Source organism: Mytilus trossulus, chromosome 10 (assembly GCF_036588685.1).
Source record: "Mytilus trossulus isolate FHL-02 chromosome 10, PNRI_Mtr1.1.1.hap1, whole genome shotgun sequence".
Taxonomy (NCBI): domain Eukaryota; kingdom Metazoa; phylum Mollusca; class Bivalvia; order Mytilida; family Mytilidae; genus Mytilus; species Mytilus trossulus.
In genome coordinates this window covers 60,702,077-60,713,541 of record NC_086382.1, presented here as the reverse complement: position 1 = coordinate 60,713,541, position 11,465 = coordinate 60,702,077, and the positions used below count along the sequence as shown (strand labels likewise).

The 11,465-nt window shown below is 30.6% G+C and overlaps 1 protein-coding gene across 1 annotated transcript in view; it reads right to left on the bottom strand.

The window, feature by feature from the left end:
• Positions 1–814: 814 nt before the first annotated feature.
• Positions 815–11,465, bottom strand: part of LOC134688306 (protein kinase C-binding protein NELL1-like) — a 110,592-nt gene continuing 99,941 nt past the window's right edge. Inside the window, exons 17-21 of the mRNA XM_063548881.1 lie at positions 6,062–6,178; positions 4,933–5,015; positions 4,298–4,468; positions 1,847–2,083; positions 815–1,382 (exon numbers count right to left, since the gene is read on the bottom strand). Of these exons, the coding sequence (XP_063404951.1) occupies positions 1,302–1,382; positions 1,847–2,083; positions 4,298–4,468; positions 4,933–5,015; positions 6,062–6,178 (689 nt within the window). The 3' untranslated portion in view covers positions 815–1,301. The remainder of the gene's footprint in view (positions 1,383–1,846; positions 2,084–4,297; positions 4,469–4,932; positions 5,016–6,061; positions 6,179–11,465) is intronic.

The following is an 11,465-nucleotide window of genomic DNA, read 5'->3' as shown; positions in this document are numbered from 1 at the left end:
AAAACCATGATATGTACCTAAAGTCTGTTCACACTGATGAAACATAAGAAAACCATGATATCTACCTAAAGTCTGTTCACACTGATGAAACATAAGAAAACCATGATATGTACCTAAATCCAGGCCTACTGGTGACACTGAAGAAAGCAATGATATGAACCTAAAGTCTGTTCCTCCTAATGACACATAAGAAAGCCATGATATGTACCTAAATCCAGTCCTACTGATGACACTTAAAAAAGCCATGATATGTACCTAAAGCCAGATTTACTGATGACACATTAGAAAGCCATGATATGTAACTAAAGCCTGTCCTACTGATGAGACTTAAGAAAGCCATGATATGTACCTAAAGCCTGTCCTACTGATGACACTCCAGGAAGCCATGATATGCACCTAAAGCGTGTCCTTCTTATAACACTCAAGAAAGCCTTGATATTTAACTTAAGTATGTATACAGACAACATATAAGAAACCAACGATATGTACATAAAGCTGTTTTCTCCTATGATACTCATGTAAGCTATGAAATGGACGTAAAGCCAGTCTAAAATGACACTTTTGAAGCTGTGATATTTACCTAAAGCTATTCATAAAGACATTGTCAACGTATATTTGTTCCACCTAACAGAAGTTCCAGTGGAAACTTAATTATAAACAATGTCATAATACCTGTACCTGTCGGAACAAATATTCTATACTATTTATTCCGTTAGGAACATCTACTGTAATATTTATTCCTGTGGAAATAATATTCCAGAATATTTTTCCGTTTGGAACTTATATTATGAAGGAACTTCTATTCTGTGACAACATGACTTAAGATACCAAAGATTTGTTCCTAAAGTCAGGTACAACTAATAAAACTGAAAACACTATATTTAGCTTTATACTGGGTACTATTGATAATAAGGTCTTTAAAGTTAGTGCTTCTTAAGTTGAATGCTTATAATAAACACAGAGCCCATCTTTCTTCTGTTGTTCTAGGTTAAGACACATGTTAGTCACTACAATATAATAAGCTAATGATATGGTACACTGTTAGTTGTACAGTACATGTCAGAGTCTGACCTATCTAATATCAATAACACCATATTTTCTGGACAATGGACATTCTACCTTAAGCTAACTGCATTGAAGCAACATCCAAATCCTTGAAAAGGCTGTCATGGCACTACAAGTAAGAAATAGTATTGACACTTTTTTAGTAATTATTACATAATTTCTTCTAGAACTCATTTACTTCTTCTGCCAGTCTATGTAATTCTCCTGCTAACATCCTATGGTTATTGCATGTTCAGCTAAGTTAGGGTATATGAGTTGTGATATTCTTCTGGTAAAGATGTACATGTGTGGTTAAACAAGCAGCAAATATGTCCAGCCTACAAAAAAACAAAACAACAGAAGAATATTAAAGTTATTTATGTCAGAAACAGATTTATAGGAAGAAGAATAGACTTGGTGTTTTTATTGTGCTGAATCAATAGAAAATGATTTCATTTTTTGTAAATTAATATAAAAATTGGTATGATCTAGGTCGTTATTAAGATTTTGCAAGTCTAAGACAAAGATCTATTCTTAGTATTTAAATTAACAATTTTACGGCACCAGATGCATATTTGGACAAATAATGTTTTCAGTGCCTAATGTGTTTGTGTCATCTTTTTTTTTTTATAATTTCCTTGAGTTAAGTATTTTTGTGTTTTTATTATTGATTATCACTCAAATGTTGTTTTGAATTTTTTGTTTTGTTTTTAAAACTTTTTCCCCTACAATTTTGGAGTAATGAAAAGGGATGCGTATTGTACACAACTGCATACTATACACCGCTAAATACGGTACTTACTTTACATTCACATGAAGTACAAGTATCTTCTCTCAACACCCAGTTGTCACCATGTGTATATCTATGACCCTTGTATAGACAAGATGATGCAGAGTTATCTGCCCCTCCTGTTTCATGTATAAAACTGAGACATGGATTATCCTCCACACATCTTGGACAACAGTCTCCTGGTTCCTGAATAGTAGTATGACATGCTACTTTAGGACAGGTCAATGGCCAACAATCTATTTCACCATCCTGCAGAGATAGAAAAGCACAGACATATAAAGAATTATTATAGTAAATTTAGAAATTTGATGTGTATTTATTTCTGTGAATTTTGAAAAATGACCACAAATGTGTATACATGAATAATAAGTCATTGCAATTTCAGAAAATGCTGCAAACATACTATACAATAAAAATTTCAAAAGTGTGTTTTTATTTTTGCAAAACCTATCCTGCCACAATTTTTTAATAACAGTATCACTTTTTTGTATTATTCTGTGGTAATAAGTCTTTGAAGCCATGATTGTGGCTGCTTTATGCCAGGCAGCAAATATTATATTCATATTTATATATATATATTATTCATAAAATTCAGCAATGAAAAGATGGACAAAGGGAGACAACACTAGACAGTTTTAAATAATTTCTTAGGTGATTTGATGTGAGAAAACTTAGTACATAAAAGCTGATTTTCTAACCAAGCCTAAATGTTCTACTGTTATAATATGGGTAGATCAGTCAAATAAATGGTTAACCAATAAAGGCCATAATTTGACCAATATCTTATCATTTTATCTTTAAAAAAAACAACATTGTAAATTCTGAGGACTGAATTTAACAGTGGACTTAAAGCTTTAAAAGTGTCATATTATGATTCGAAGTTTTCGGTGGGATTTGTTTTTCAATGAATTTCAAATATATATTTCTTATTTTTAGTTTTTGGGTGGGATTTGTTTTTCAATGAATTTCAAATATATATTTCTTTCCAGCAAATATAGGAAAGAGCCTTGGACATACACTTATAAAAATGTTTATTTGTACATGTTGTCAAAAACTGAAACTATCGTAATTTAAGGCTATCGATAAAGATATTGGTCATCATAATGATATACTGTAAACACATGGTAAAGTACTTTCTGGCATGTACTTATTTCTACAAATTAAATTATTGCTGATGAAATCATGTGTATTTTATTTAATGTATTTCATAAAATATCAAAACAGACTTAAAATATGAAAGTCATTAAATGCATTTGTACACCAGAAGCACATTTCTTGCACACAAAAAAAATGTCGAAAAGGCCAACATGTTAAATCAAATAAAAAAAAGTTAAAGGCAAATATGTTAAAAGTTCATTAAATAAGTCTTTATTTGTTTATGATAATATGTAACAAAATTATCAAAGATTATTCAATTATCAAAACAGTTGTCTTTTTAGTTGTTATTTTATCCATTTATATCAATTAAGTTGTTAGTTACACAAAGTTGTTATTTTGATCTTGGACATTGTTAGTTACCATTTTGTACTATAATCATTAATTGGTTTTCTTTACTGGTAACTAGCATTGTTTTAACAGTTTCACAGTTCAATGGAGATAATTGTATTGTAAACAAGGTAACAATGAATGTAAACTCCGATGGTTTTTATGTAAAATATACCTACTGCAGAATTCATGAATATAAAAACATTGCGAAAAATAATAAAAGATGCAACTGGTAAAACTGGCTGTATTTGTTTATATCAGATATTTTAAACATTGTTTCATCAATTGAAAATTTCAACTAGAGCACTTTATAAAATTATCAAAATCATTTAGAAATAAAGACTCTTTATCAATTTCCCTTTTGCTTTGTTTTCTCTGACAAAATCAACAAAATCATCTACAACCTGTTGAAACAGATTTTGTTTCAAAATAAATATAAAAAATAAGATGTGGTATGATTGCCAATGAGACAACTATCCACAAAAGACCAAAATGACACACACATTAACAACTATAGGTCACCGTACGGCCTTCAACAATGAGCAAAGCCCATACCGCATAGTCAGCTATAAAAGGCCCTGATAAGACAATGTAAAACAATTCAAACGAGAAAAAGGCCTTATTTATGTAAAAAAATGAGCGAAAAACAAATATGTATCACATAAACAAACGACAACCACTGAATTACAGGCTCCTGACTTGGGACAGGCACATACAAAGGTGGTTTTAACATTTATAAATAATATTTTGACAATGCCCAACAATTTTAAATATAATATTATACTCATATATCAATTATCATTTAAGTCTTAAAACAACTCAGATATGTGAAGTTTTGAGAGAAAGATTTTAGATAGTGATCGAGATTCACACTGACAATTAACAAAAGGAAAACCAATAGGAAATTGTGTATATAACTTTAACTTTATATTTTGGTTATGGTTTAAAACTAGAAACTCATTAAGAGCAAATATTTACCAAGCATTCACAAGTCTGACACTGGAAAATCCAGCGCTCGCCATTCTTTAAGAAAATCGGCACTTCCTGATGTTGGCATTTAGAGCTCTCGTCACAATGGCGACAACATTCAAAATCAACGTCTGGTGCTGAACAGTCACATGGCTTCTTATGACAACTTGTCACACCATTCTAAAAAACATTAAAATTGTATAAAACGATTGAAATTTCTAGGTCTACATTCTCCTTTTAAAATTTTATTTCAGAAGGCAAATTGACAGAATCTAATCACCTTTTTCTAGATTATTTCTAAATCAAAACAGTTATTAACTTGTGCAACATTATATCAAAAGAAATAATTTTTAAAAGGCAATAATTTTTATGCTAAAGATGCCACCTTACGAAAAGTTACCTTTAAGGTGTCTTCCTACCCTACTTTGGCTGTGTGTATAATTTAATCTCCTAAATGGACATTGGCCCTATCCCTGCATATAAAAAGACTGTAACTCCCTACCAGACAGTGTCTTTGAAATATCATTGTCTACACATTTTCTCCATACTTTAGTTACATTTGCACTGTGCATATGAACACATAGGATGGTTTCTTAACATTGGCACTGTATATGATAACATATGTTTATTACAAAAACCTTTACCTGACAGTGACATTGTATGCATTTATCTTCTTCGTCTGTCCATACACTTTTGTTTCTGTGGTATTCACCATTCCTCATACAATCTGCATAGACAAATATTTATATATATATATAGTGAGGAAACAAGGTTTTATCCCATTAATCTGCAAGTTTTTACTTTATTACAAAATTATCTATTAAAACTAGTTTGTGAAGTGGTCATAATAGAGTTGAAAATAACAGAGTTCAGAGTGACATTTGGGTTTCTATCTCTTTTTATTTATTTATAAATACGTCATGTACTATAATAGGATGAATATACCTAATACCACCCTAAAAGTGGGTGAAGACAAAATACATTCAAAATTAAAACTGGGAAGCAGCTTAAAATGATAAACATTAAGGAGATTGGATAAAATGTGGTTACAGCTTGGTCACAGGAAAAGATAATTTCTGCTTCAATGTCCAATTTCTGAGTTAAGGATAAGGAAGGCAAATTTTACGATGAATGGAAAGTAAATTTATCTTTCAACAATTACTTAGTAGACTAGTAAGTTTAACATAACAAGAGTGTATCCATAGTACACGGATGCCCATCTGACATTGAAGCAGAAATGATCTTTTCCTGTGACCAAGCTGTAACCACATTTTATCCAATCTCCTTAATGTTTATCATTTTAAGCTGCTTCCCAGTTTTAATTTTGAATGCATTTTGTCTTCACCCACTTTTAGGGTGATATTAGGTATATTCATCCTATTATAGTACATGATAAGATCTTTCTAATGTTAATGCTTATTAGAGTTGATGACATATTTTATGTTCAGTGGACTGTGAAATTAGGGTAAAAACTCTAATAAGCAATTAAAATTGGAAAGATCTTATCATAGGGGTCATGTATATTAAGTTTTACTTTGATTGGACTTCTCCTTCATCAAAAACTTTAACCTAAAGAGGGACAGATGGATGAGACGTCCATACGAAAAGGACAAACAGACAGAAAAACGTAATGCCCCAATTGGGAATAAAAATTATTTTATTTTAAACATGGAAAGTTTTCCAATGGTTTTCAATGAAAAATAAATTTGAATTGGCCACTTAAAATTCTGTTTCTATTTTAACATTAACATAATAATTAATTTTTACAATTACCATTAATACATGGCATTCCAATCTGACAAGCACATGTGTAGCCTCCTTCTGTGTTGACACATGTTGTGCTCATGTGACATGTATGACCGCTGCCTTCTCCTTGGCATTCATTCACATCTGTCAATACACATATATAGAAAGTTCAAACATATTTCAAACTGAAACAAAATATTCATGTATAGTTTTTTTTTGTTTATTGAACTCCTACCGTTTACATTGTAATTTTCACAGAGTCAACTCAGATTTCCTTAATTTCTTAGTATCTTTGTATTACACTGTAAACAAAAACTTGAAAATGAATTCATCATAAAACAGAAAGAAATATATCACAAAACAGCTTCATTTGGGGTAATATATTTGCTGGACATGATTGACCAAACAACTGTTAACTATACTAAAGGTAATTCTGAATGTAATACTGAGCATGAAGATTACAGATTTTAAAATAGAGTTATCTTTCTTTGTGCTGATTTCACTCTTACCAAGGATTTGTATATTACATATACTTTACAAATCCATTTATTGTGGTCATCATTGCTGCAAACATTCAAACCCTTTTTATCTCATTTCTGTCTTTTCTTTTGATGATTATGGATTGGGGTTGGAGATGGGTAGTTATGCTGTGTCTCAGTGGGACCTTTGGAATGGCCTTGTCTTTAAGTTTAAATGCATGATAAGCATTTATCTGTAGTAGCAATAGTAGAGCAATGTTGAATCTAAATACTGTAATATGTAATAATTTAGTAGCAAAAAAGCTCAAAAGATACAAATTATTATCAGATACAAATCTATTAATATTTCCCGTTTGCTTATATATCTAATTAGTTTATAGGTTCATTTCCCTACAATTTTTACCTTTAAGGATAATGCCTTACGTAATACTCTTTATGTACTAGGTCACCTATACAAACCAGGTCAATGAACTGAGGATACTAGTACCATTACAAACTTTAAATAGTCTGACACAGATTCTTGCAGAAAATTACTATTCAATTTTGCACTAATTTGTAAATTTTTAAGCAACTTTATCATCTGATTTGAATGAACATCAAAAGCATCAGTAAACAATCTCCAGTGGAGAAGCCAAAACTCTAATTCAACTCTGTTGTTCTTTGACATAAGTGTCAATATGTGAATGCTATTTATTTCCTCCTTTTTTCAGTATTTCTGTGCCATAAGTATGGAAAATTGATAGATGTTTTTTTAAAGAATGACCAAAGGCCAAAACTTTTGTACAAAATGGTCATTCAACAGAATCACTCTAATATGGAGTTAACTGATAATTTCAGTTACAGAGACTATTTTGCTTATCTAAGCTTGCTGATCATGTATTGCTACATATGTACAGTTATGGGAACTTGTGATATTTTGTCCTTTTTGATACTGTTTATTTATATTTTGGCATTACACAAGATAACATGTGTTTCTCAGAATGTTTATGAAGTCTTTATCCACAATCCATTGGATGTGTCATAATTGATACTTTAGTCTGGGAGAACATGCATAATATTTATGTTTCAACTTTGGAGGCGATTATAACTTGACATATAGCATTGACATTTGTCTATTGGGGGTCTCATTGGGGGGTTCCGATCCCGGATCCCGCTTACTGTTTTGTCAGATTCCCGTATCCCGCTTACACTATGTAAGTAAGCAATTCTAATTTTTTTGTCATTTCCCAGGTCCCACTAGACCTCATTTCCCGTTTTCACGACACAATAATTTGACTTTCCTGTGTCATGCTTACCAAAAATCGGCAATCCCGCATCACGCTTAGACCCCAATGAGACCCACTCTATTCATGCTATTGTTGAAGTATAATTTTTTATATTAGTTGGATCCTTATATATTTATGATATTTTTTGTGTTTTGGGGTTGCTGTCTTTATTTGTAAAACACAGAACACCCCATATCTCCTTTTATTTATGAATATTCTGCAGAACGGCACTTTCAAATTTGATTTCTGGAAGAAAGATACAGATTTTCATATCATATTTACATGATTTATAGACAAAACTCTTAATGTTTTAAATATATACCACTTCAACAATAATTTTATCTATATGAAAACGTCATAATTTTTGTTTAAATAAAGTTTTATGATTCAATTTTATAAATTTTATTACATATTACTCAAAGAAAACGTAAATTATAAAGAAAAGGAAAATTTATCATCAAAATGTATATTTATATAGAACTTTTATATTTATTAGATCTGAATTGGAAAATGTATTTTTGACCTTATTATTTTATGCATTAAAATATAACCTTCAAAAGTGTGAGTAGCAATTATATTTTATATGCAATAAATAATGAAGAGCTTGAATATTTCTTATCCGAAGTTTTTCAGGGGAGGTCTACAATATTTTGAAATGCAATATCAGTATTGTGATAGCAGAAAACCATAATAGTAGACATTGACTATTTTTTGACACCAGGAATGAAAATTACTGAAATAACTTTATCTAAATGGTTAAAATTCTAAACAATAAAGACCATTCTTTCATCAATTCCAATAATAATGTAATTCTTTTTTATGAAATCAATCCAGGCAATATGGAGTTTGTTCCTGATGTGTAAAAAATTGCCTTAATTCAAATGGTTAAAAACTCTTGAATGACAAAGCCAAAAATAAAAAAAAAAAAAAAATTGAAAGAAAACTTTCTTCCATCAATTCTGGTAGTCTATTAGAATGACATGATAATTGATTAACCCTTATTGTTGTTCAAAGGTATAAGTCATTTTGACAACCATTTGTAAATGAAAATAAATGAGGAATGTGTCCATTGGACACAGATGATGCCCCTGCTTGTATATAACATTAAAAATTTGTAAGGATTCTCCGGAATCCACTGTCTTGCCTACTTTTGCTGTTAATTGCAAACTCAAGAAAATGAAGTAAAAAATCAATAAAAATATTCATCTTGAAACTATTTTTTGATTGTAAGAAACTTTAGTTCAAGTTTGGTAAAAATCCAGGATAGTTTATGAATCTAATAAATGTTTTTTAAAAACTTTAACTGTAGAGTGTAGACTGTATGTAATGTTAACTGGAAGAAAAACTAAGTTCATTTATAAGTAAAATTAGGATAAACAGGTACAAAATTTAAAAAAAAACTTTGATAAAAATCCAGGATAGCTTGAAGTGAATGTATTGTTTCCTGGCAGAAAAAGTCCATTTAAGTAAAATACAGAAAAAATGGAATTTTATTTTTACAGAATTTACTTTATTGATACTATCTTATGATCAAAACAAGCTTCTGTCCAAATTTGGTACAAATCCTGGATAGTTCAAGAAAGTTATTAAAATTTCAACAACTTCAACCACAGAGTGAATATTTGCGGATGCTGCGGATGACAATTACAACTAAGACGCTGACAACAGAATGTAGGGTCGCTATGTCTGGCTTTTTCGACTAAAGTCAAAGGCTTGACAAAAAGGGACATAATTTAAGAACTGTAAAAGTGACTCTACCCAAATTTGTACTTTATCTGAGTTTTGTAGTATTAAGCATTGTGTATATGTTAAATTTAATTGAGGCAAATTTAAGTTAGAGAATAGGAACAAAAAATTAAGCAGTTATTCCATTTGTTAAGGGGCATAACCTCAGAACGGTAAAAGAAACTTATTTTTTGTTTGCATTTAACTGATAAAATATAATGATTTATATACCAAAATTGTACAAAGTAAAACAAGAAGATATGGTTTCTGGCCAAGTAAGCGTTTTATTCAGAAATATTACATTATTTTTTCAACAATTTTACTGTACCTGTTTTGCTATTGGTTTTTTTTTTCAAGACTTGTAAGTTTAAACACATATAGCTTTTAGATATATATATATATAATTTTATGCTTGTACCAAGTTTAATAAACTAAATCATGTGCTGTACTTTGTTGTTATTTTTATGCCTTTTTTTATATTTTGTTGTGAAGAGCTTAGGGTTGAAGGTTGATGTGGTCTTTATGCACTGAGCGTTATTTTTGGCGATTCATGGTATTCATTTCATGAATAACTGCAAATAAAATTACTTTTTCTGTTAGTAATTTATCTTTTTCATAGGTGATAAAGTCATCAAATGACAGTTAATTTAGTAAAATGGCAAATTTACAAAAAATCTTAATCGTTTCAATTACATTAATATATTAATGCTGAGAAATAATAGAGAAAGTTACCCTCCCACATATAAGTAATGATATTTATACTGAGGAAGTGCAGTTTATATAATAATTGAATTCCATGTAAAAAAAGGTTGGCGTGATTTTTGTATATAAATAAAAGATGATCTGCAAATAGACAGCAGTCCAATATCTCAAATAAACAAAAATCATTTGTCAGGTCAAACAACATATAGTTTTCCATAAATATGCACTATCATGTTAAAAGACCAATATTTTACAAAATTCCATAACACTTGACCCATTTATCTCTAAAAGAAGCACATGAATGTACATTTGTATGCCCCATTTATTATTCCCCATTTATGGGCATGATGTTTTCTGGTCTGTTCTCCCGTCGTCCATCTGTCTGTTCGTCCTGCTTCAGGTTAAAAATTTTGGTAGTTTTTGATGAAGTTGAAGTCCAATCAACTTGAAACTTAGTATACAGGTTTCCTTTGATGTGATCTTTTTAATTTTTAGATATTTTCCCCCATTTTCACGGTCCACTGAACATGGAAAAGATAGTGCGGATGGTGCATCTGTGTACTGGGGACACATTCTTGTTTTATTACATATTTGAATTTTACTTTGTTTTATTACATATTTGAATTTACTAGGTGTGAAATAACATGCACACAAATTGTTGTAAAAAAATAACTGTGAAATCAAAACTGTATGTATGCCCTTAGATTCTACGGAAACTCAGACATCCCAAAAGACAGATGTCATTCATTAAGAAGGGATATAATTACGATACTGTTGTCAAGTCATTAAAGATTGCATATTTTGGCGTTAATATTGAGTCACTGATAAGGTCTTTGCGTCGGAACTAAACACATCTATTCTAAAAACAGTTGTTGGCATGACACGGGTTATGTTCTTCTCATATATGTTATGATGGTATGATACTAAACCCCTAACGGGAAGGATTGTGCCTGATGTTCATATGATGAAATCATAATCTTTCAGTCAGTTCAATTGAAGTCTGGAGCTGGCATGTCAGTTAACTGCTAGTAGTCTGTTGTTATTTATGTATTATTGTCATTTTGTTTATTTTCTTTGGTTACATCTTCTGACATCAGACTCGGACTTCTCTTGAACTGAATTTTAATGTGCGTATTGTTATGCGTTTACTTTTCTACATTGGTTAGAGGTATAGGGGGAGGGTTGAGATCTCACAAACATGTTTAACCCCGCCGCATTTTTGCGCCTGTCCCAAGTCAGGAGCCTCTGGCCTTTGTTAGT